This window comes from Rhinoderma darwinii, chromosome 3, assembly GCF_050947455.1.
Source record: "Rhinoderma darwinii isolate aRhiDar2 chromosome 3, aRhiDar2.hap1, whole genome shotgun sequence".
Lineage (NCBI taxonomy): Eukaryota > Metazoa > Chordata > Amphibia > Anura > Rhinodermatidae > Rhinoderma > Rhinoderma darwinii.
This window is the reverse complement of record NC_134689.1, coordinates 388,581,485-388,608,301: the sequence shown is the minus strand read 5'-3', so window position 1 is coordinate 388,608,301 and position 26,817 is coordinate 388,581,485. Positions and strand designations below refer to the sequence as shown.

At 42.8% G+C, this 26,817-nt stretch overlaps 2 protein-coding genes across 4 annotated transcripts; one reads left to right on the top strand and one right to left on the bottom strand.

The window, feature by feature from the left end:
• Window positions 1–1,242: 1,242 nt before the first annotated feature.
• On the bottom strand, window positions 1,243–16,409 carry UBL5 (ubiquitin like 5). The gene is made up of 5 exons (XM_075855433.1): window positions 16,301–16,409; window positions 5,832–5,895; window positions 5,385–5,468; window positions 2,370–2,407; window positions 1,243–1,556 (listed from the first exon to the last, which is right to left on the bottom strand). Exons 2-5 carry the CDS (start codon window positions 5,885–5,887, stop codon window positions 1,513–1,515), a joined length of 222 nt encoding a protein of 73 aa, XP_075711548.1. The 5' UTR covers window positions 5,888–5,895; window positions 16,301–16,409; the 3' UTR covers window positions 1,243–1,512.
• Window positions 16,332–26,817, top strand: LOC142748343 (protein CASC3-like). Of its 3 annotated transcripts, none has more exons than XM_075855432.1 (7): window positions 16,332–16,528; window positions 20,510–20,652; window positions 22,209–22,243; window positions 24,342–24,494; window positions 25,033–25,181; window positions 25,295–25,474; window positions 26,551–26,817. In XM_075855432.1, the coding sequence occupies exons 2-7, from the start codon at window positions 20,589–20,591 to the stop codon at window positions 26,723–26,725; spliced, it is 756 nt and encodes a 251-aa protein (XP_075711547.1). In that variant the 5' UTR covers window positions 16,332–16,528; window positions 20,510–20,588; the 3' UTR covers window positions 26,726–26,817. The 3 variants fall into 3 exon arrangements, with proteins under 3 accessions (XP_075711547.1, XP_075711545.1, XP_075711546.1); XM_075855430.1 differs by having other exon boundaries at window positions 16,334–16,528; window positions 26,527–26,817; XM_075855431.1 differs by lacking the exon at window positions 16,332–16,528 and adding an exon at window positions 16,529–16,559 and having other exon boundaries at window positions 26,527–26,817.

Here is a 26,817-nt window from a genome sequence, read left to right as displayed (position 1 = left end):
CTAAAAAAGGTCATAACTCAGTCAAAAATGATGGTTTTTCTAAATAAAAAAACACTGCTGTTATCTACATTACAGCGCCGACCACATCATGTACAATATAGGCCACTTATAATGTGGTGACAGAGGCTCTTTAAGCTTGAAATGTTTATTTAGGATTGTTCATAATGTCAGAACATTCCCTCCTTTCCCCCTCCCCTTCTGTATGCTTTAAAAAAAGAAATGTAACTGCTTCTACCTGGGTTTCCCATTTTTTTTGTAATATAAAAATGAAGCATCATCCATGTACCTGACCAAGGGACCGGTGCCGTCCAGAAACACAGTCTGCATGAAGAAAGAAACAATTTCATTTTATACATCTCATTTGTACTTACTAGCATGGCGCCGTTACCAAGATACTGCATGAACTTTTTCTTCGTTTCCTCTTGCTAACTCTAGGTGACGTCTTCTGCTACTTTAATTGTATGGGTCCATCCAACCCATACTGTAAACCTCAGGTGGCACAGAGAAGACCACTCAAAAGCTTAAAAAGTTGTCATCTTGGAGAATTTATTTGAATTAGAAGGGTCCCTTAACAATAAGTGATCACATGGTGTCCTGGTGCTGAAACCCCCCGCATTTAGCTTTAATATGTGTGGGAACCTAGTTGCAAGTAATTAATTTCCCTACAGCACCCCACAGGTAAAGTGAAGCATTACACAGTTCCCATTGAAATCAAAGGGCTATGTCAAGTCCTCCAGAGTGAGAGGCTCCTTGTAGCGGCTTTCTGTTATGGCGAATAGATGAAAATCCTTAACAGGAGATCCCCTGATCCCTCTATTAACTCAGAATTCCCTTAAACATTATTTGAAAATTGGTTTTCGTGCTTCTGTGTAGTAAATACAGATGTGAGGGACCAGGGGACATGCATAGCGGAGAATGGGCCTCACAGCAAACGCAAACTGGCCACCCTCACCCGCTTTGGTTCATGCCAGCTTGGTAACAGAATTGTTCACTTTTATATCCATCCCTTATCGGAGGGAAGGAACTTCCCCATTCGCTTACTTGTAAATGGAGTCTTCGGAAACAAACATCAATGGCCTATGCGTATGATAGGACATCAATGTGTGATTAGTTGGAGGTCCAACCCAGGGGACCCCCACCAATCAGCAGAACAAAAAGACCATGGCACTCTGTGGATGTTGCATTCACATCTCCTGCCGGTGATTTCTTTCAAAGCAAAAAAATTAAAAAAACGACACGATGTCATGATATTTTGCCCTTTTAATAGACTTGTCCATGTTTTAAGAAAACACCAGACTCATTATGTACAGAAGAAGTTTTTATTATTTAAAAAAAATAATTAAAAAAAAATTATCCAAAAATAACGTAAGCCAAAACGGCGGCTGCAGTCTTTTTGATGGTCAGAATGTAATAGGATGTAATCTTTCACTGATCCAAGCAGATCGGATTCCAGACTGTCTCTAAACACCATAAAATCGAGAGAACTAGGCGAGGGAAGAGTGAAGGTGCCGGTTACTGGTAATATAACTCTAGGTTCATCCCATCGTGAATTTCATCTGGAGGGAATTGTTAAGGAACTATTTGTTTTCTCCACAGTCTGAAGACTATACTGTGTCCTGAGAGCTGGGCTCTAATGTCCTTAAAGGGGTTGTTTTGTCACAGACCATCCCTTTAATACAAGAGCCGCCACGGGTCCGGCTGCCAATACCCCTATAAAACTGCTGATCATGCAGATGGAAATTGTCATCAGCTGCTAGTTTATCCTGCAGTGGCCACTACAGGGCAAAATTAGCATTACACACAGCCAGCTGGTAAGCTTCTGGTCCCCTTGCAACCCCAATACAGTTCAGATCTTATAATAAAAAAGTTTCTGTAAAAGATTATACATTTTGGGTCTACTAAAATTTGCAAGTCTGCTCATATACAACCGGAAAATGTATGACAATTAAGGCAAAAACGGATAAACTGTGCTGTCTCTAGTGCAGGGCCTGAAGGGGCTGGTGGATGACAGGAATTAAAAAAAAAACGAAGGGCGACTCCCTGTGTCATGCTCCGCCCCCTCAGGCCCCGCAATAGACACAGTAGTGTATCTGTGTTAATTTAATGAAATTGTAATGTTAAATATAGTTTTGCCAAGTTTTATGATCTCCAATTTTCCTTCACTCGTCTTGTGCATCGACATTTTATGACCAGTCTTGTGCCCATATAACAGAGGAGTGGGGACTCTGATTTGGATTTGGGATCTCAAATAACGTTGCTTTCCCAGTGTAGAAACAGTTACAGAGCACTGCTTATGGGATCCGGAGCGTAGTGCTGTATTAAAGCATTGGGAATGTAATATGTCAGCATAAAGTACTTAAAAAGGATACAATCAGCAAGTGAAACATGGTCCTTAAATATTGTATACCTAGAAGCGGAAATACCCAGAAAATATCACATTTAGCCCTATATACAATCATTAAAAGGTCAGTTTGTCACAATTAATACCCATGTACCAATAAACACATTCTTAGGTCAAGTCCATTATTGAACACTATTGTAGTTTATATGCAGCATAAATAAATAAATATATATATATCCCAAAAAAATCCTGCAGCACTCCAATGATCAAGATAAGAAAAACTGTGATTTATTTAGGCCGACATGGCAAGTACAACGTTTCCGTCCAACATTAGGACCTATTTCAAGAATAAAAAAGGTCCTAATGATGGCCTAAATAAATCACAGTTTTTCTTATCTTGATCATTGGAGTGCTGCAGGATTTTTTTGGGATATCTGTATGGTCTTTGGATCGGCACTACTTGCTGGCACCCGTTTATAAAAAGGACTCCTTGCCTGGATTTGAGTGCTGCTGCCTTCTTTGCTGGTGTGTGTGTGTGTGTATATATATATATATATATATATATATATATATATTTAAAAAGTTCAGTATCTTTGTAAATCGTTTCTTACTCTTAGTGCAAGATAACGAATGTAATGAATTGCTAAATTTACAAAATGTTTACGTATATTTATATCTATAGACTGGGTGTACTTAAAGAGTCTCTGTCACCACATTATAAGTGGCCTATCTTGTACATAATGTGATCGGCGCTGTAATGTAGATTATAGGCGTGTTTTTTATTTAGAAAAACGATCTATTTTCACCAAGTTATGATCTATATTAGCTTTATGCTAATGACTTTCTTAATAGACAAGTGGGCGTTGTGGAGAGAAGTGTATGACGCTGACCAGTGACCAATCAGCGTCATACACTTCTCCCCATTAATTTACTCTGCACATAGTAATCCTGCGTTGTTCACTATGTGCATCACATACACACACATTTACGGTCAAGACACTTCAGTAACGTTAATCGACATCGCGTCCAACCAGGACGGGAATATCTATTCACAACCCCGACACTTCGGTAACATTTATGTGTGACTTATAGCAAGGCAAGCATAATCTCGCGAGATCTCGCTGTAAATGACAGCACAGCGTGATCTCGATGTGCTGTGTGAGTAAGTCACACACAAACGTTACCGAAGTGTCGGGATTGTGAATAGACATCGTGTCCTGGCTGGAGGTGATTTTTATTTACTGTCAAGACACTTCAGTAACGTTAATGTGTGTGTATGATGCACATAGTGAACAACGCAGGATCACTATGTGCAGAGTAAATGAATGGAGAGAAGTGTATGACGCTGACTGGTCACTGATTGGTCAGCGTCATACACTTCTCTCCACGCCTACTTGGTCAAAAAGTAAGACACGCCCAGTTGTCTATTAAGAAAGTCATTAGCATAAAGCTAAAATAGGTCATAACTTGGTGAAAATAGATTGTTTTTCTAAATAAAAAACACTGCTGGTCCCTACATTACAGCGCAGATGACATTATGTACAAGATAGGACACTTATAACGTGGTGACAGAGACTCTTTAAATATATACACACACACTCTCTATATCTATATATAAACACACACACAAACTACAATTCCATCAAGTCTCAGAATCGGATTTCATACTACATTCACCCTAGTATGAAATTTCAACTGTGCTCACTGGTGCCCCCTGCTGGGTAATGCATTATGAAGTGGTGGGAAGAATGTGGCAACTATTCTGAGCAAATACTTGACTTGACCTGACAAACTAAACAATGTAAACTACACCAGCACTAACCAGTACAAGGGCTCATGCACACCAGTTTCTCCCTTTAGTGTGCTATCCGTCCATATAACAGATCACACACTGACCCATTCATTTAATTTATTTTTGCGGTTCCGTGTGCCTGATCCGCAAAACTGAGGGCAAGTCCAATCCCTGTCTGCATTTTTAACCGCAAATACAGAGAAGAGACAGATCGTGTCTTCTCTGCATCGGGAATCCCTATGACATCATTACTGAGGCCACAGAAACCACCTGAATGTAGAAGCAGCGGAATTTGCATTCGGCAACACTTCGCTCAATATGAAGATTTTTTGTGACCAGGAGCTGATTATTTCAGTTCCCTTTCACAGTAAGGCTGGTTTGCAAGGGGTGCATACACTGCGTAAAAGCACGGAGCGTATCCGCCCTCTCAAATTTTGGTGCAGTTTTTCGCCCGGAATGTCCGCTGCGAAAAACTGCAGCACTAATGGCCGGCCTCCTGGGATGAAGTCTCATCCCAGGAAACTGCTGCAGGCTGTGATTGGCTGCAGCGGCAGTCACATGGGATAAAGCGTCATCCCAGGAGGTCAGCCCTCTGACGTCATATAGGCCGGCCTCATGGGATGACGTTTCATCCATGTGACCATCAATACAGCCTGTGATTGGCTGCAGCGGCGGTCACGAGATGAAGCGTCATCCCAGGAGGATGAAACAGACTCCTAGGTAAGTTTAATGTATTTTATTTTTTTCTGAGTTCCGTTCTTTGCAGCGGTATCGCTGCAAATCCGCCGCAAAAAATGAGAACTGCTATTTGACGCGGGATTTACATCCCCATTGAATTCAATGGGGAAATCCCGCAACATATAAGCAGAGTTTACGTAAAGACAATTGACAAGCTGCGGAATGAATATCCACATCACAGGTCAATTTCTGGGTAGTATTTACGCAACGTGTGGATGAGATTTGTTCAATCTACTGCATTTGCTGCAGATTTTCCTCAACGAATTCCATTGCAGAAAATCCGCAGTATTTAAACAACGTGTGAACTGGCCCTAAAGGATCGGGAAGTCAATTTGACAGCCTGATCCTGCCGACTGCACAAGCGCTCAGTTACAGAGACAGCATTTAAGTTACCTGACTGCCGGCACAAGGACTAGTCCCTTAGCCCGTTAATGTACATGGTATGGACGGGAGGGGTTAATAATCACTGCCAGCAGCGAAGGACAATGATAAGCTTCCTACTATGGCACTCACCACTTCTTCAGGACGATCTTCTCCCACCGTGTTCCTGTCTGAGCAGCGATCAATTTCTTCAGGTCTTTGATGGTGTCTTCTGAGCTTCACAACAAGTTAAAGAAAAACCCAAATAATAATAATCACCTGCACTAAAAAGTAGGAAAAGGATATTTGCCTCTCACAGCATATTCACACGCCAAGACTGGCGAAGGAGTAGCACACGGCTTCCAGTGCCCGGCAGGAGCGGACCGTGAATACTTCTGCCGGGAGATGTACCATGCATTCAGCACCAGGTGGTGACAGCAGATATATAACTGGATGTTCAGCCCCCATTCTGGTGGACTTGATCTGCCCATTTATTACATAGGCAGCCATTTTCAGAATACTACAAGTAACTGGCCCGGCCACGGCTTATCCCGGCAAAATCTGCTGTGGGGGCCGATGAGACAACCATTTTAAGGATACTTGCATTTTACCCGCACTTTCTTCCCCAAACGATCGTTGCAGACCACCTCAATCATGATGAGATCTAGAGGAAAAACACCAAGTCATCAATAAGATCCATTAAGACAAGTGATTGGAGGCCAGTGTAGATTACGGGCCAAGAGGGATCGCATGACTGCGTCCACAGCAGCATTTTTGCTAAGCTGCTCAGTAATATACATATAGCACTCTCCAGAAACAGAACAGGAGCTGGGGGGCAGGAGTACACACTGGCTTGTTTCTCTTAGGACATCTAGTCATTATGATTAAAAGATCTCTACTTAAAGGGGTTGTCCAGGAATACATTTTATGTCTTTTTTAACTTAATGTGACATATACATTCAACTTCCTAATATAACGTCTGTTTATATCTTGTGGCATTACTTACTTCTAATGTGCGGTCACGTGACCGCACAGAGTAGATTTTCACTTCCTCTGACGTTTCGTGTCTTTGTTCAGCCTGCACTTCCGGCAGAGCTGAAGCACCGCGCATCATCAACTAATTTACAGGCAGTGGGACTAGAGGCGGAGCTCTGAAGAGCTCATGAAACATCCGCCCGGCCCACTGCATGTAAATGTATTTGATGACGTGCCCGTGCCTCTGCCCTGCCGGAAGTGTTGGCTGAGAAAAGACAGGGAACGTTGTCTCTGCTAGTACATGCCTCCTCCTTTCTCTGAGTCCCCGAACTGCCTGCCCAGCCCCTCTCACCGCCCACGCCACCCCCCCTGGGGGTTACACACAGGCATAATGGGCGCACACACAGGCATGATGGGGGCAACACACAGGTTGTATAAAGGGATGATGGAGTTATATCATCCCTGTGTATAACCTCCATCATCCCTGTATATAACCTCCATCATCCCTGTATATAACCTCCATCATCCCTGTATATAACCTCCATCATCCCTGTATATTACCATCATCCCTGTATATTACCATCATCCCTGTATATTACCATCATCCCTGTATACAGTGGATATAAAAATTTTACACATCCCAGTGAAAATGCCAGTTTTTTGTCATGTTACAAAATCAGTACAAGATGAATCATTTCAGAACTTTTTCCACCTTTAGGCACTGTTCACACAGAGTTTTTTGCAAGCAGAAAATTCTACCTCAAAGACGTAAACGCTCGAAGATCGGGCATGTCGCGTCTTTTTTCCCGCAAGCCAGTTTTACTGCTCTCGGGAAAACAACGCCTCCGCATCCCATTGAAATCAATGGGTGGCAATTTCTGCAGTTTTTTGGTGCGTTTTCCGACGCGGTATCCACTAATATCATTTAGAGGGGAAAAATAAAAATAAAAACTACAATAATGTGGTTGCATAAGTGTGAACACCCTCTTATAATAATTGGGGATGTGGTTGCGTTCAGAATTAGCCAATCACAATTAAACTCATGTTAAATAGTAGTCAGTTCACAGCTGCCATTATTTAAAGTGATTCTGAGTAACCCCATATAAAGTTCAGCTGTTCTGTTAGGATTTTCCTGCCATTTTCTTTGTTGCATGTGACAGCAAAAGCCATGATCCGTAAAGAGCTTACAACAAAACAAAAGGGATGTGATTGTTGAAAGGCTTCAGTCAGGAGAAGGGTACCAAAGAATTTCTAAGGCATTAGATATACCATGGAACACAGTGAAGACGGCTATAAAGAAGTGGAATAAATGTGGCACAACAGTGACATTACCAAGAACAGCAATTTTCAAGAAACAAGGCAGCACATTCAAAAATAGGAATTTTATTTACCCACAAATGGGACGTTTCAGTCAAGCAGGATCTTTCTCAAGCATGTTGTTTCCATTTGTGGAACCTTGGATAAGGTTCCTGTAAAGACTTGCACCCATCAAATTACATCAAATGTTCTCTCCGTGGCTGTGATCATCTTCCTTCATTACCAAGAACAGGACGTCCCTCAAAACTTGATGAAAAGACAAGACGAAAATTGACCCGGGAAGCTACCAAGAGGCCTACAACAACCATAAAGGAGCTGTAGGACTTTCTGACAGGTACTGGTTGTGTACTGCATGTGGCAACAACGTCCATATTCTTCATATGTCTGGGCTGTGGGGTAGGGTGGCAAGACGGTAGCTTTTTCTAACAAAGGAAAACATCCAATCCCGGCTATGTTTTGCAAAGACCTACATCAAGTCTGCCAAAAGTTATGTGGGAAAACGTGTTATGGTCTGATGGTCAGAGACGTAACCATTGAACTTTTTGGTCAGAAATCCAAAAGGAATGTTTGTCGCAAAGCCAACACTGCACATCACCAAAAGAACACCATACCCACAGTGAAGCGTGGTGGGTTCAGCATTTTGCTTTGGGGCTGTTTTTCTGCAGCTGGAACTGGGGCTTTAGCCAAGGTGGAGGGAATTATGAACAGTTCCAAAAATCTGTCACTATTGGCACAAAACCTGCAGCCTCTGCCTCATAGCTGAAGATGAATTTCACCTTTTAGCACTTCAACGACCCAAAGCAAAAAATCCAAATCAACAAAAGAATGGCTTCACCAGAAGATCAAAGTTTTGGAATGGCCCAGCCAGAGCCCAGACCTTAATCCCATTGAAAATCTGTGGGGTGACCTGAAGAGGGCTGTACACAGGAGATGCCCTCGCAATCTGACAGATTTGGAGCGCTTTTGCAAGAGTGGGCAACAATTGCCAAGTCAAGATGTGCCATGCTGATAGACTTCTACCCAAAAAGACTGGATGCTGTCATAAAGTCAAAGGGTAATTCAAAAAAAGTATTAGTTTAAGGGTGTGTATTTTAATGCAACCACATTTTTGTTTTTTGTTTTTATATTTCCACCCTAAAAGATTTCAGTTTGTTTTTCAATGGGTCCCATTAAGGGTATGTTCACACGGGGTATTTTGCAGGAGGAATATCTGCCTCAAAATTCAGTTTGGAAGTTTGAGGCAGATATTCCTCTCCCTGCACGCCGATTTTCGCGGCGATTTTCGCCCGCGGCCATTGAGTGCCGCGGGCATAAAACAGCGCGAAATACGCTTTCTCTGCCTCCCATTGAAGTCAATGGGAGGTCAGAAGCGGAAACGCCCGAAGATAGGGCATGTCGCTTCTTTTTCCCGCGAGGCAGTTTTACTGCTCGCGGGAAAAAGACGCCGACGCCTCCCATTGAAATCAATGGGAGGCGTTCTCGGGCCGTTTTTGCCGAGTTTTGCGACGCGGTTTCCGCGTCAAAAAACTCTGCAAAATACTCCGTGTGAACATAGCCTAAAGGTGGAAAAAGTTCTGAAATTATTCATTGCTGTGTAGACTTTTTATATCCACTGTATAACCCCCATCATCCCTGTATATAACCCCCATCATCCCTGTGTGATAATTACTGGGTGGGTGTGACAGTGCAGGGAGCTGGGTGACTGTAATTAAAGCAGGAATTGACCTGTAAACATAGAGGGGCGTGGCAGTATGCAAATAGCTGAGATGCTGTGGAGGATGGGGGGGGATGTAACTGTCTCCTCAAATGCAGCAAGGGATCATGGGTATGGTGGGTTACAAGACAGGAAACAGCCAGGACCAGAAGCAAGGGATGTAAACAAACAGAAAGAGCAGCAGTGACGATGGAGATCAAACAGAAACTGGTTATTAGATTAGTAGGGGGTTTTAGGGAGGGCAAACCAAGGTTGGGGGACACTTTGTAGAAAGTATTTTTTTCCTGGCCAACCCCTTTAAGGTGGTCCTAGACCTTCACATCTCTAGTAATGAGTTGATGGCTACTGACTTGGTTCTGTTCACATTTTCTTTGGCGACACCACGGCAGAACCTGACAGACACCACTGTAAGTCACTATTGGTATCAGTCCTATGACAGATCCAGAAGAGCGTTGAGGTTTGTTATAAATAGAAGCCACGACACAGAAGTGATCAGTCCAGGGTTGTCATAATACCAGAATTCGGACTTCGATACCGATACTTTGTGGAATATTGCGTGTCTCGAGACCAAAACAATACTTTAAGAAAAAAAAAAAAAATCACACAAAAATAAAAAAGTCCTCACACGCAGCACATGGTGTTATGAATTGTAAGTCGCCAGGTGCCTCACATTTAGGCCTTATTCAAATTAACTTTGTATACGTCCGTGTGCCGTCCGTTATATCGGCAGACGCCACACGGACCTATGCAACTCAATGGGGCTATTCAGACAGTGTCCGTTGCGTGAAACGCACTGTATGTCCTATTCTGGTCAGTTTTTGTAGGCCACGATGCCCATTGAAGTCTATGAAGAAAATAATGGACAGCACATGGACGTCGTCCGTGTGCTGTCAGTGTTTCACACAACAGTTGCTAAAGAAATGTTAATAAATAAAAAAAATGTGCACCAACACTGACATTAAAAACTGATGCCACACGGAACTGAAATGCTTTAAAGGAACAGTGTCATGATTTATTTTTTTATTTAATAAAATATTATATTGACTTTTTATTGACGCTTTCTTACTGTACTGGGGTCTGCCATGTTTTATTTCATGTGTGTATGTGTCTCTTAACGACACATACACAGATGGAATACGGCAGCTACAGTGCATAGGACACAATGAACGGGAGCCGTTCATTGCATCTGCTATCTGGCTCTGTACTGCACAGGCGCAGTTCAGAGCCACCCAGCAGAGAAGCTGGTTTGTAGGGAGATAGCAGGCACCATTTTGAAGACCAGCTGCACTGCAGGTAAGGTGTGTGTCTCTGTCTGTCCCTCTCTCACAGACCCCCGCTCTCGTGACCCCCCCCCCCCCAATGTCGCTAGCTGTATTGTCAGTGTGGACAGTGTACGGACTGTGATCAGGTGAGCAGATGAGGTACCCGTCAGCAGGAGGTCGGGGAGGAGACTGTCAGCAGCAGATTGTTATTCCTATCACAGAGTGGTGTGACAGTCTCCTCTACTGCGGAGGAGACTGTCAGCAAGATTATATGGGGATGCTGGAGGAAACTGTCAGCAGTATTGGGTGGTGATGGTGAAAGAGACTGTCAGCAGTATTGGGTGGTGATGCGTCCCCACCCAATCTTGCTGACAGTCTCCTCCAGTGTCACCATACAATCTTGCTGACAGTGATGCTGGATGAACCAAATGGGACATATCCCTTAAGAAAATATTGTACTCAATATAAAAAGCACAAAAAATATCTTTATTAAATATAATGACAAAATAACACAGTAATAGAAAAAGAGAAATAATACAGCATATATGGAGACATATACAGCAGGGTCAGATGGAAAAGACCATGACCAACAGAATCAACCATATACTAATGATCACTCACACGCTCGAATAATATCCAATAATAACACAAGCCCAGGGGTGTGTAATATAAATCCCACATGTAGCAAATAGAAATGAGAAGGTGGCCTGTACAATATCAGAACCTATACAAAAAAGGGAGGGCAGGATAACATGTGGCAGCATGCATATAATGATAATACGTCAGAGCCAACACAGAAAGGGTGCAGCTAAATCGATATGTATACAATAATACGTATAAAGACAACGCAGTATAAAAAATAGATATATGTATACATATATCTATTTTTTATACTGCGTTGTCTTTATACGTATTATTGTATACATATCGATTTAGCTGCACCCTTTCTGTGTTGGCTCTGACGTATTATCATTATATGCATGCTGCCACATGTTATCCTGCCCTCCCTTTTTTGTATAGGTTCTGATATTGTACAGGCCACCTTCTCATTTCTATTTGCTACATGTGGGATTTATATTACACACCCCTGGGCTTGTGTTATTATTGGATATTATTCGAGCGTGTGAGTGATCATTAGTATATGGTTGATTCTGTTGGTCATGGTCTTTTCCATCTGACCCTGCTGTATATGTCTCCGTATATGCTGTATTATTTCTCTTTTTCTATTACTGTGTTATTTTGTCATTATATTTAATAAAGATATTTTTTGTGCTTTTTATATTGAGTACAATATTTTCTTAAGGGATATGTCCCATTTGGTTCGTTGTTAGGTTCTATTGCTATAGGGGACCCCACTACATGCCATTTCTATGGTGCGAGGTTTTTGGTTAGTTTGTAGTGATGCTGGATGAGACTGTCAGCAGTACTGGGTGGTGATGATTGAAGAGACTGTTAGCAAGATTGTATGGTGACGCTGTAGGAAACTGTCAGCAAGATTGGGTGGTGATCCTGGAGGAGACTGACAGCAGGATGGAGGGATAAAGACATTTAGCAGGAGAGGCATGTAAAATGCGCAAAAAAACGGTGTCAAATACACGCCGTGTGAACCTGTCAACTAAAGAGTCATTCACTTCACTTTCATCATTCTAAGGGTATGTTCACACGCAGTGTTTTCAGCCGTTTTTTGGCTGAAAAATCGGAAGCAGAACGCCTCCAAACATCTGCCCATTGGTTTCAATGGGAAATACGGCATTGTGTTCCGATGGGGCGTTTTTTTACGTTTTCCAAAAACAGCGTGTAAAAAGACGCCCGCCAAAAAGAAGTGCATGTCACTTCTTGGGACGTTTTTGGAGCCGTTTTTCATTGACTCTATAGAAAAAAAGCTCCAAAAACGGACGTAAAAAAAAGCGGACAAAAACGCGAGTTTGATTAAAAAATGGCTGAAAATCGGGAGCTGTTTTCCCCTTGTTTAGTAAGCGTGTGAACAGAGCCTTAGCCTTTTGGTATGTCCAATAGCTTCTTCCATCTGCATTTCAACAATCACACCCAAAATGGCAGCCGGACACTGCTTAGCAATATGAAGACACCTTTTCCTGGCTTGTAGGAGGGGGGGGGGTGAGATTCCCTCCCACATTTACGGCAGCTGTGAGTCAGGTTGCTTTGCCTTATTCACCTTGCTGTAATTCTTGGAAGTGCTCCCTCTGGTGGCCAACATAGGAAAACATGTCAAATTATTATTCAATTTTTAATACTTTCCACCATGTGGAGGAAAAAAAAAAAAAACTACAGCAAGGACCTATGTAACTCAATGGGGCCGTTCAGACTGTCCGTGATTTTCACGCAGCGTGTGTCCGCTTCGTAAAACTCACGACATGTCCTATATTTGAGCGGTTTTCGCGCATCACGCACACATTGAAGTCAATGGGTGCGTGAAAACCACGCGGCCTGCACGGACACAATTCCCGTTCGTGTGAATCCGCCCTTAAGGAAACAACTTTTTTTTTGTTTTTTTCCCTCTGCATCCCACTCCCATAACTTTTTTTTTTTTTTTTAAATGTTCGTGACGATACCAAATCTGTGTGTATTATTTTATGTTTTGGGATTTATATTTTAATCATTTATAGTAAAAAATGTGCTAGGTGGTTTTTTTCTTTAACAGATTTTTTTATAACTGCCCTATCTGCTACCTAATCTAAGGGGTTAATCGGTGGGGACAACGCGATTGGTCTCTGGGGAAGGAGCTGTGACAACTTCTGTACGAGACAGCAGTTGTCACAGCTCATAAAAGTGCCAGGAGGAGGGGGGCGGAAGGGCGGTTATTCCCATGACCTACTATTAGGTCACGAAGCACGAATGCTCTACTTAGCGTGACCTAATAGTAGGTCCCGGAGCGAGAAAGGGGTTAAACATACTTTATATTATAGAAGAAAGCTATGGCCACAACCAGGTGGTGTGCACTTTATTGTAGTCTAAGGCGTCCCAGCGCTCAGATGGTACGACCAGTCGGTGGCATGGGCGCAGGAGCTCTACGTTTTCAACAGTGGGTGGCAACTGTAATATACAGCCAACATCCCGTTTCGACGGCCAGGATCGGATATAACTCATAACAACCCTTACATGCCACAATAAATGGTGACTGCAGCATCCAAGTGGCTACAGAGGGAGGGGCCCCCCATGTCACCCCATCAGTGACCCATGACGCAATTGTGCGGTGTTAATGGATTGCAATGGTTGTAATAGCTTTACACTGACAGCCAATAACGTTCCGAATACTGAATATACCAAAGCATTATAGAAGCGATCAAAGGGGACTAAAAAAAATTAAAAAAATTCAACACTCAAACGTCATTTAAAAAAAATAATAAATCACATTAGTCATAGTATAGAAGAAATGAATGGAGCGGCGGTCAAGCATGCAAACTACTGCTCCATTCCTATGGGGCTCCCAGGAACGGCACGGTAAGCCCGTTCTCATAATCGGTGGGGGTCCCAGACAGGTGATAAATATTGATTATGGGAAAACCCCTTTAACCCCTTAATGACCAAGCCATTTTTTACGTTTTTCCATCGTCGCATTCCAAGAGCTATAACTTTTTCATTTTTGCGTCGACATAGCTGTATAAGGTCTTGTTTTCTGCGGGACAAGTTGTATTTTTAATAGCACCATTTTGAGGTACATATTATTTATTGATTAACTTTTATTAACACTTTTCTTTTTTTTAGAAAAATTAAAAATTTTGCCACTTTTTTTGCGTCCTAAATCTACGCCGTTTACCGTGTGATAGAAATAACACAATAACTTTATTCAGCGGGTTGTTACGATTGCAAAGATACCAAATTTGTATAGTTTTTGTATGTTTTACTACCTTTACACAGTAAAAACGCTTTTTTTTCTAAATTATTTGTTTTTGTGTCTCCGTATTTGAAGAGCCGTAACGTTTTTATTGTTCCGCCGATGCAGCTTTACGAGGGTTTTTTTTTTTGCGGGAAGACTTGTAGTTTTTATTGGTACCATTTTGGAGTAGATGCGACTTTTTGATCACTTTTTATAAAAAAAATTTAAAGTCAGGATTCACAGAAAACAGCAATTTTTCCATAGTTTTTAATTTAATTTTTTACGGCGTTCACCGTGCGGGTTAAATAATGTAATAGATTTATAGTCGGGGTCGTTACGGACGTGGCGATACCAAATATGCGTAACTTTTTTACTTTATTTCGGTTTTATAATAGTAAAGCATTTTGTAAGGGGAAAAAGTGGGTTTTTAATTTTTTTTTTTTACATTTTTTTTTATTAACTTTATTCAACTTTTTTTTAACTTTTTTACTAGTCCCACTAGGGGACTATAATATGCGATTCTGCGATCGCATTTATAATACACTGCAATACTTCTATATTGCAGTGTATTACTGCCTGTCCGTTTAAAACGGACAGGCATCTGCAAGGTCATGCCTCCGGCATGATCTAGCAGGCATTCGCTCCAGACAGACCTGGGGGCCTTTATTAGGCCCCCGGCTGCCATTGGAGAAACAGACACTCGGTGATCTTATCGCCGGGTGTCGGTGGGAGAGAGAGGGAGCTCCCTCCCTCTCTCCAGAACCGCTCAGATGCAGCGCACGCTATTGAGCGCTGCATCTGAGGGGTTAAACGGGTGAGATCGATACTGATATCGATCTCACACGTTCGAGCAGGGACGTCCTGAGCTACCTCTGGTATCTGAGAGCAGGGAGATTTAACGGCTCCCTGCTCTGTTTATTCTGATGCAGCGCCGTGAAAAGGCTATTGCATCAGAATAAAGCCCATTAGTGGTCGCCGTGAAAAGGCGTATTGGCGGTCACTAATGGGGCATTTGATAATCCATAAAGCCTGATAATCCAGCACAGAACCACAATACAAAGTAGAATTCAGCAGAAGAGGCGGAATGTCACAGCTATGGGGCCCGGCCCTGACCTGATCTCGCTGCTTTTTCACTCTTTAGGGCATGTGCACACACAAACTCAAAATCGTCTGAAAATACGGAGCGGTTTTCAAGGGAATACAGCTCCTGATTTTCAGAAGTTTTTTAGGCAAACTCGCGTTCTTCGAGCTTTTTTTCTATAGCCTATGAAAAACGGCTCCAAAAACATCCCAAGAAGTGACATGCACTTGTTCGCAGGCGCCTTTTGACGTGCCGTTTTTGGAAAACAAAGCGTAAAAAAACGCCCGGTCGAAACCGAACACCGTATTTCCCATTGAAATCAATGGGCAGATGTTTGAAGGCGTTCTGCTTCCAATTTTTCAGGCCTTTTTCGAGGCATAAACGCCCGAAATACGTCTGAAAACACTGCGCGTGAACATACCCTTACCTATATGTATACGTAATAGCCACATGCAGTGAGCTCCCCCTAGTGGTGGACAGAGTTATAGCTGCTAGAACAGGCTTATTCTTCTCCTTTTACCCTCCTATTGGGGGATGGAGTCAATTCTGATTTCTGTACGGGTTTCCAAATAATTACGCATCCCCATCCTGTTCCATTGATGCCGGATTAAAGGAAGTTTGTCTGTAAAAATGCAGATATGCCACGGGGGGGATCTGTAGTGGTTTTATAATGGCAGAGGGAACATTACCTGCAACAAGCAATGAAGGGAAGCAAGCCAGAAGTCCCAGCATGCCTTGTTATAGATACATGGAAGGCATGCTGAGACTTGTAGTCCCGCTCACACGGCTAGGTAGGCAGATGTGTCTCTACCATATAACCGCTTTTAACACGTCACACAAATTATTAATCCCCCCCAGCACAGTGAAATATAACACTCCTCTTACCAGTGCAGAGGTAGGAATCACCGTGCGGCAGTCAGTGTGAAGTATTACACACTAAATTGTACGGTAACTTCCGGCGGAAGAAATAACTACTCTCTGGATCGCAGCACTACGCTCTATGGTTACAAATGGAAGACTCTCTAGTCTGTTGGTAGTCTACTCTATGGTTGCTAAATTTCCAGTAGTTGCTGCTTATATCTGAGACACTAGAGGGCGCTCGTGTGTTACGCGGTAAGCAGCATGTCAAACGATAAGCGCACAGGTTATATTATTACTGTGCTGTATATTATTATTGAATAATTGTGTAATATGTATATAATGTATCATTCATTTGTCAGTAACATAAAATAGTAATACACCAGTGTAAGGGAAATCTGTGCGCATAATAAATATCAACTGTTACTTTCAACTGTCAGATGCAGGAAAGAACATGGAAAACCACCTTGTTATGTGCAGATTTCTCTTATGGTCTGAGTTTATTCATGTCTTAATAGGTTGCGTACTCTAAACATTTTGTCACAGGATAGGTATTTGCACCTGTGTATTCCTCCATACCAGTACCGGTCACAGTGTCCCCATAACAGTGCTACTCATAGTGGCCCCATAGCAGTGCTGGCTACAATGTCTCCATAGCAGTGCCAGCCACCATGTCCCCATAGAAGTGTCGGCCAGTGTCCTCATACCAGTACCGGTCACAGTGTCCCCGTAACAGTGCTACTCATCATGGCCCCATAGCAGTGCCGGCTACAATGTCTCCATAGCAGTGCCAGCCACCATGTCCCCATAGAAATTTCGGCCAGTGTCCCCATATCAGTACCGGTCACAGTGTTCCAATATCAGTACCGGTCACAGTGTCCCCATAACAGTTCCACTCACAGTGTCCCCATAGCAGTGCTGGCTACAATGTCTCCACAGCTGTGCCAGCCACCATGTTATGGGCTACAATATCCCCATGGCAGTGGCGGCCACAGTGTCTCCATATCAGTACTGATCACAGTGTCCCCTTAAAAGTGCCACCCACAGTGACCCCCATATCAGAACCAATCAGAGTGTCCCTATAATACTTCTGGCCACAGTAAATCCATAAGCAGTGCCGGCCACAATATCTTCATAGCAGTGCAGGCCACATTTCCTCCATAGCAGTGCCAGCCACAATTTTTTCCATAGCAATCCGGGCACAAGGTCTCCATGGCAGTAACTGCCACAATGTACCCGTATCAGAACCAGTCAGGGTTTCCCCATAATAGTGCCATTGACAGAGTCCCCTTAGCAGTTCCAGCCACAATATTCCCAAAGCAGTTCATGTCACAGTGACCCTATAACACTGTCAGCCACAATGTCCCCATAACACTGTCAGCCACAATGTCCCCATAGCAGTGTTGGCCACAGTGTCCCAATATCCTCTGACCACAGTGTCCCCATACTAGCTCTGGCCACAGTGTTCCCATAGCAGTTTCAGCCATAGTGACCCCATATTAGTGCTGACCACAATGTTTTCATATTAGTTCTGGCCACCATGTCCCCATAGGAATGGACCACAATCAATGTCTCTATATCACTGCCAGCTACAGTGACCCCATAGCAGTGTCGGAAACAGTGTCCCCATAACACTGTCAGCCATAGTGTCCCCAAAGCAGTGCTGGCCACAATGTCCCTATAGAATAATAATCTTTATTTATATAGCGCCAACATATTCCACAGCACTTTACAATTTAGAGGGAACATGAAACAAACAATATCAGACATTACATAGTGACAAAGTTAATTTACAATTCAAACCTGAGGAGTGAGGACCCTGCTCGCAAGAGCTTACAATCTATGAGGAAATAAGGGAGACACAAAGTGTAGGCCTGAAGTTCCAGCCACAGTGTCTCCATAACAGTGCCTGCCACAATGTCTCCATAGCAGTACCAGATACAGTATCCCTGTCGGAGTGTCGGCCACAGTGTCCCCATGGTAGTATCGGACACAAGGTCCCCATAGCAGTACCAGGCACAGTGTCCCCAAACGTGTCCCCATAGCAGTTCCAGCTGCTGTGCCCCATAGCAGTGCTGGCCACAGTGTCCCTTGAGGGAGTGCCGGCCACAGTGTCCCCATAGTTGTGTCGACACAATATGCCAATACCATTTCCAGCGACAGAGTCCCCATAACATTGCCACCCACAGTGACCCAATAGCAGTGCCAGACGCAGTATCCCAATAGCAGTGCTGGATAGATAGATAGATAGATAGATAGATAGATAGATAGATAGATAGATAGATAGATAGATAGATAGATAGATAGATAGATAGATAGATAGATAGATAGATAGATAGATAGATTAGATAGATAGATAGATAGATAGATAGATAGATAGATAGATAGATAGATAGATAGATAGATAGATAGATATGAGATAGATAGATAGATAGATAGATAGATAGATAGATAGATAGATAGATAGATAGATAGATAGATAGATAGATAGATAGATAGATAGATAGATAGATAGATATGAGATAGTTGAGTGCTCTCTCGATGACATCTCTTGCAGCTTATAATGTGCTGTTTGTTTGTTTCCTCGGTATAATTACATGTAATTAGTTCCCGGTGCGGAGTTTCATGTGCGGTGACTCAGTAATAGTCACTGATTCCTTACAATATCCTGAATCCGGTCCTTGAGTTTCTTCAGTAAATCTCTGTATTTCTTAAAGGGACAGGATCTATTTTATTCCCTTTCAGTAAACACATTATACAGTGGAATTAAGATATAAAACGATGTTTGTACTTTGTATATAAAGTCTTGGCACTTCCACACTTAACATCATTTTAGGAAACTTACTACACTGACACAGTGGAGGGGGAACAAATACTATAATTTAGATTGTAGTGCTTTCCGTTTTTCTGGGCTATGAACCCTCAGCACCATCATCTATCCTTGCCAAATGCCATTTATCCTTGCCATCAGTCCTTTTGATACACCATAGTGCCAACTGCAGTACACATACAATAGTGCAAGCAATATGCCAGGGCACACATTCCATAGAGGCAACCCTCGCTACCCACACCCCTCAAAGTAAATGTCCACCTTTGACCACCAAGTTTTTTTTTTTTTTTAATCTGAATATTGTTTTTCTCACTTTGGATACAAAGCTCTAAATCTCCTACAAAGATCTAGATTAAAAATACAACATTCTGGCTCTCTGTAGCCACCACTAGGGGGAGCTTAGGAGCTTATTGCATACACTTTATACATTGAACTCAATAATAAAACAGTATGCAGTAAGCTCCCCCTAGTGGTGACTCAAAATGTTATGTTTTAAATCTATGTCTATGCAGGTGGTTTGTATTAAAAAAAATGGAGCTCTGACCACTAAAGGGTAGATATTTACTTTAATGTGGCCTTACATGGCCCTAAAACCTCCACATTTAAACCCAATGGGGGTGTAAATGTGTCAGCCATAATACAAACGAAAAAATACAGTCATATTTCAACTGCATGAGTCTGGCCTTATTTTACAGGAAACCTGTCATCTGTTTTAATGACCCTAAAATGCTATATAGGGGCTAGAGAGACTTTTCAGAACATATCCATGTCTAGCGTACGAAAGCGAAGCTTAAAAAAAAAAAGTTTTAACAATTCCTGCTCCATAATTACCCTTGAAGTGTCCGCTGGGCGTTTCTTCAGCAGGAAAGTGTCCTGCGATCTCGTCGGCAACCCCTCCCCTTTAGACTAGATTGACATCTCTGGCGCCTTCTGCGTCATCCACTGTTCCCTCCAAAGAGGTGTCAATCTAGCCTCGATGGGAGGGGATACCGTTGAGATCGCAGGACACTTGCCTGCTGAAGAAACGCCCAGTGGACACTTTGAGAGTAATTTGCATACAGCGCAGATATTGTTAAAACTTTTTTCTAAGCTACGCTTTATTACTGTTGCTATACATGGATATGTTCTGAAATGTCTCTCTAGCCCCTATATAGCGATTTAGGGTCATTGAAACGGATACCAGGTTTCCTGTGCTGGGATCCCTTATCCACAAGCTCTGCGTATATGTATATATATATATGTATATATATATATATAGTGCCAGTCTAGTGCCAGTTCCTATATATCAGCCATAAGATCTTCACACCCATGCAGGCGCATTATGGACATGGCTATACTAGGAGGAAAATGTGTGTAACATCTAAAGATGATGTCATAAAGTGACGCGCGCTCTGTTTTATCCGCAGCGTGAAGCCGGGTGGAGTGCCCATGGGAGTCCAATTATCCTTTATTATCTGTTAAACAAGAGACTTGGTACATTAGGAAATGTTGAGTAAGTGGTTGACAGCTCGTCCGAAAAACATTCAGCCGGCGGCACCCAGGAGGCACGGTAAGACCACCTAGGACAGTAATGTATATACAGTATATCTGCTGTGTTACCAGGCCGCCAACAATTACCCCCAGCCTGGACCAAGACAAAAATAATGGTTCTACCATTGTACAAACACCAGTTTAGTAATAGTGCTGTCTCGGAAGAAGAATATAATATACTATCTAGACATACCGCCAGCATAGACGCAACATACAAACATGCATTCTGCCGTAGGTTTTAGAACATGTCCCTTTTTGAGTGCCCCATAAGAGAGCAAGTTAAAGTGCTCCTACAGTATAATAGAGGCAGTGCCCCATGAGTGCCAGCCTGAGCTCCCATAAGTTTCAGTCATTGTCCTCACTAATGGCAGTAACTTTTAGCCACTATGGCCCCATAAGTGCCAACCTCAAAGCCGCTTTAAAAGAATTGTCCAAGATTAAGAAAAAAAAGTTTCTACTTTATTTGCAAAAACAGCGCCACTCATGTCCTTGCGTTGTGTCTAGTTTTACTGCTCTTCCCCATTCAAGTGAATGGGCATGAGATGCAATACCAGACACAGACCATGGGGAAGAGTGGCGCCGTTTCTGAATTTAAAAAAGTATACCCGGATTTTCTAATCCTGGACAACCACTTGAATAGAGCTGGAACATGATGTTATTAACTTCTTCTTGATGCCATGTTAAACTCAGAGATGACTGGCACAACTGAAAGAAGGTGGTAAAAGTGGAATCACTTGTTTCAAGCAGTAAAGACCAGTCAAAATCGGTACTGTACATCCCAAATGGGTACACTGGAAAAATCTTTTATAGAAAAGAAAATAGCATATTTGCCTTTCTAGGTTTTCTACGCCTTTGGAGCCCCTACACAAACTAGCTACAAAGTGCAAATAAAGTAACTGCACCAATGGCGGCATGCCCACATTTACAGTGATAGCGACAGGACCCTCAAATACAGTGCCTGCCACATGCCCCATCATATCAAGTGTTTGCTACATGCCCCCCATAATTACCAGCCACACCCCCTCATATACAGTGTAGCCACATGCCCCATACACAGTGCAGCTATATGCAATCCAAAATAGTAAACCACCCTAGTACCTCTCCCCCCGTGTAAAATACTCATCTCCTCTGGGCTCTTCTCTCAAGGATGCAGCATCTCTGAGTGATTATAAATGACATCATTACAGATAAGGCATAATTAATCAATTTCCGGCGTTTCGATGGGTCTTCAGATCAAGTACTCGTCAGGACAGGGGAAGGGGACTCCTAAAGCAGTGGGACTGTGTCCATAATTCAGGACAGTCCTGCTGAATCCAGGATTCTTGGGGGTATGAAATAGTTGCTATAGTCAGCTTATCATCCGTTGCATCCTTTAATCACAGATCGTCTTACTGGCGGCCTGTAACTTCAGTCGATAATGACCTAGAACAGGACATTTTGTAGAACATCCTTTATGTAGAACTTCTACTTTCGGGACTCACTTAGTCTGGTAGTCATTTGGATACTCATGTGGATACTCTGTATCGCTGTCTTTATTATAGCACTTCTTATACTTTTTGTCTTTTTGACTTACAGTTGCGTCTTACTATGAGAGTAGCGAGGAATCTGAGGTGAGTAGGTCAGTGATATTAGGAGTGTTGCTTTTATAGACTCATCTACCCTCCCATGTGGTCACCACACTGGTATCTTGCCATTGTTTCCAAAAAGTATTTATACAGCCTGTTTCTGAGTTGTCTTGGCTAGAATAATGACCACTAAATGGAAAATATTCTCTAGATAGAGAATTTTACGGGAGGGGCGTCTACAAAAAACAAATAGTCACATAGCCAACTTTTAAATCCCCTGCCACTCCCATGAGGCCAGTTCCTTAGTTCCCCGCAGTTCCACCTTGTATACTAGGGCTGTACTCAACATTTGACCATGGCAGTCAATTACTGGCTGCAGCGTTGATTTCAGCATTGAGGGAGCAGCACCGATGCGACCCGTGATTGACTGCCATGGTCACGTGTTAAAGGGGTATTCCAGCTTACACCATTTTGCTAAATCAGTGGGGTCCCTCCAGCACAGGGGACCCTGGTTCCCTGCTACCCCCAGCGCAAGACGGTGACTAGCAGGGGTGTTTGAATGGAGCACCTGCCCGGCCTCCACTCCTTGCAAACTCCTTCTAGCCGTCCTCTTGTGGCTGGGAAGAATGGGGGACCAGGGTCCCCTATTTGGGCGATCGGTGGGGGTCCCAACATTTATCACCTTTTCAGTGGATATATATCACCTAGAGACAGGCAACAATGTTATACATCACTTGGGCACAGTCGGCCTTGTTATACATCACCTAGAGACAGGCAACCATGTGAAACTTCACACAGAGACAGGCAACCATGTGAAACTTCACACAGAGACAGGCAACCATGGTATATATTACCTAGAGATATGCAGCCATGTTATATGTTACCTAGAGAAATGTAGCCATGTTATACATCACCTAGAGACAGGCAACCATGTGAAACTTCACACAGAGACAGGCAACCATGTGAAACTTCACACAGAGACAGGCAACCATGGTATATATTACCTAGAGATATGCAGCCATGTTATATGTTACCTAGAGAAATGTAGCCATGTTATACATCACCTAGAGACAAGCAGCCATGTTATACATCACCTAGAGACAAGCAGCCGTGTTATACATCACCTAGAGACAAGCAGCCGTGTTATACATAACCTACAGACAGGCAGCCATGTTATACATCACCTAGAGACAGGCAGCCATGTTCTACATCACCTAGAGACAGGCAGCCATGTTCTACATCACCTAGAGACAGGCAGCCATGTTCTACATCACCTAGAGACAGGCAGCCATGTTCTACATCACCTAGAGACAGGCAGCCATGTTCTACATCACCTAGAGACGGGCAGCCATGATCTACATCACCTAGAGACGGGCAGCCATGATCTACATCACCTAGAGACAGGCAGCCATGTTCTACATTACCTAGACAGGCAGCCATGTTATACACACCTAGACAGGCAGCCATGTTCTACATCACCTAAGGACAGGCAGCCATGTTCTACATCACCTAGAGACAGGCTGCCATGTTCTACATTACCTAGAGAAAGGCTGCCATGTTCTACATTACCTAGACAGGCAGCCATGTTATACACACCTAGACAGGCAGCCATGTTATACACACCTAGAAAAAGGCAGCCACGTTATGCACCCCCTAGGGACATGCAGGCATGTCATGCAACACCTTGAGACAGGCAGCCATGTTATACAAGTGAATACACACAGAGTGAAGTAGCTTTTGCAATAAAAATTATATTAATCATTATTCCACCATTAGTCCTATTCAGTTAGTCCGTGGATGTGTCCTGTGTATTGACTCAGCGTATGTATGTAAGGTAAGCCTGTTGCTAACTGAATGTCAGGAGCCACATGACATGTGGGGGTGGGGGTCAAATGACTGATGCCATGTTTAGTCCTATTCAGTTAACCCATGGAAACTTTGCACCGGACTGATCCATTGGCTATATGATTCTACTGTGCAGTCAGGGGGTCTACTGCACTGATATAAATATAAAGATGTGGGAACAGAATTTTAAATACATGTATATTAGAATATTATATAAATTCTTATTCTTTAAGCAAATATATGAAAAAAATAAATAAAACTGGAACACCCCTTTAATTTTTCGTCGTGTTCTACCCAGGCGGACTGTTATGCTTGTTACACAAATGATGATTCCACAAAAGTCATCATCAAATCAGAATATGATTCCATTGGCGCCCCATCCACAGAAGAGGAAAATTCGGAAACAGTCCATGGAGCAGTAATAGGGGAACGACAAAGTGGGGATGGACAGGTAAAATCTAAATAACAAAAATCTATATTGATGTGAACAATAATATTGTCATCATAGCAGAAAGGATCATGGGAGGGAGAAAAAAGTTGAGACATTTCTACCCTCTGTGCAGTTCACTATCCTATTCTCTACCATCATGATTCTGCCAGTACTACCAATCCGTGGAGGTAAGGGGCTCCAGCTCGAGTTAACCAAAATCCCAATTTTCAATGTCGATGTGAACCAACACTAGCTCCTGCTTTCTACTAGTCCTATCCTGCCACGTTAGCAAGCATTGATAACCCGACCCAAGTGTCACACAGTCCTTGACTCCAACAAGCGATGGGATGAGGGTCATCAAGTTCTGGGCACTTTTGTCCTCATGTAGATGACATCTTAGTGGAATGGACTGCTTTCTGATAAGATTTTTTGATGGTAGTTTGGCCCATCAGTTCTCTCCTGAGATGTTATATGAACTTCATCAACCTTTAGGTCGTGTCCCTCTCCGGTTGCCATATAACTTTAATTGTTATTGTTTCTGTCCTCATTCCATCCGTAGGAGAGCCTGGAGCCTGACATGAAGAAAGCCACAAAGAAGTCTAGAAAGCAGGTAGATGATGATCAGGACCTGAAGAACCCAGCATACATTCCTCAGCAGGGCGACTTCTTTGAGCATGACCTACGACGCACAAATGATGGAGCGCTCAGGTGAGATCAAAAGCATAAAACAATAGGGCATTTACTAGCAGTCCTTAGGCCAGTAAATCAACAGTTCAGATCATATCTAGAAATGTAAAAGCTCAAAATGTATCTTATCACAGGAGAAAGAATCGTCGCACTAAAAAACATGTACAAGTTGAGGGGCGGTGGAAACATGATCGATTTTATGAGGATGAACAAGCCCCCAAGTCTCGAGAAGAGCTGATTGCCACGTACGGATATGATATACGGACTGGCAAAAATCCATATAAGATTCATCCATGCCAACCAACAAAACAAAGGTATTTTACTGGTCTGGGAGAAAACTGGAGTTTTTAGTAATGTAGCACCTGCTGCCCATTTGGGCCCATTTTATAGCAGGTGGTCATTTTTGAATTATGGATAGCCGTGTGGAAATAAGCAGCTGCCAGACGCTTATGGCACCACTTATTTTCAGAGGCAAGAGTAGTATCGGAGAGATAAAATCTAATCTCAGACATCTGGCTAAAACTATGTATGTATGGCATGATCGGCCAGTTATGCTAGATCTTTCACCATCATTTTTTTTAACTATGTCCTTGATCTGCCGGTTTAGTCTGGCATATTGATGGTCGGATTGTTCGTACATATGATCCAACACATAATTGATTTGCCCTATTATGGCCAATCCTAATATTAAGGTCTCATGCACACGACTGTGCATTACAGTCCGCATACTATCTGCAATTATGGATAGTATTGAACACATTCTATTCTATGGGCCAATGCACACGTCCATGGTTTCCATGGTCCGTGCATCAGCGGGAGCCCGGTCCGCAAAAATATAGGACAGGCCATTTTACGGGACGCATTTGCGGTCCGGGCTACTTATAGTCAATGCACATCTTGCATGTGCACAATCCGTGATTGCAGATGGCCCATGGATGCCACTTCTTCGGCCGTCCGTGCCGTAATCACAGACCATTCACCCAGCTACGATCGTGCGCATGAGGCCTAAGTGTATGGCCAGCCTTAGAGAAAGGTACTATAACAGGAAGATGTAGCCTAATAAAAACCTTAAAAGGATTTTCCTACCATAAACATTTTTGCCATCTAAGGTCCTTTTCGTGTCTCCTACGGAGTACTGTATAATAGGAGTGCATGTACATGGGCATCAATCATTCATTGGCAAACAGTGCCTTTTTCTTGTGATGAGTGGAGGCATATTCTTTCAATATATTAAAATAATTGTGGTGCAAAATCCCTTTTAAGCTTACCATGTACTTTAAAAGTAAGTCTACAGAGTCATCAATCAAGTCTGGCCAGTGTTGATGTCAGATGCTGTTTTTAGTAAAAGCATGTGTTTCCTTCTCAGAGATGAAGTTCCTTCCATTCTCAGTTACAGAAGCCATCCTAAGGTGAAGAACAAAAGTAAAAGGCGAAGACCATTAAAAAGTTTGCAATCTTCTAGTTTAGTGGCTCCAAATAGTGCCTACAAGGAGCTCCGTGATCTTCACAACAGGCAATCTCCTTGTAATAATCCATATTCTGATCCAGGTAGATACAAAAGATGAGAAGCCAGCCGAATTTCCACAATTTGAGGCCACTGGTCCCAGTTTTATGTCAAAACTTTGGCAAGAGAATAAAGAGTATCAAGTACAAAGCA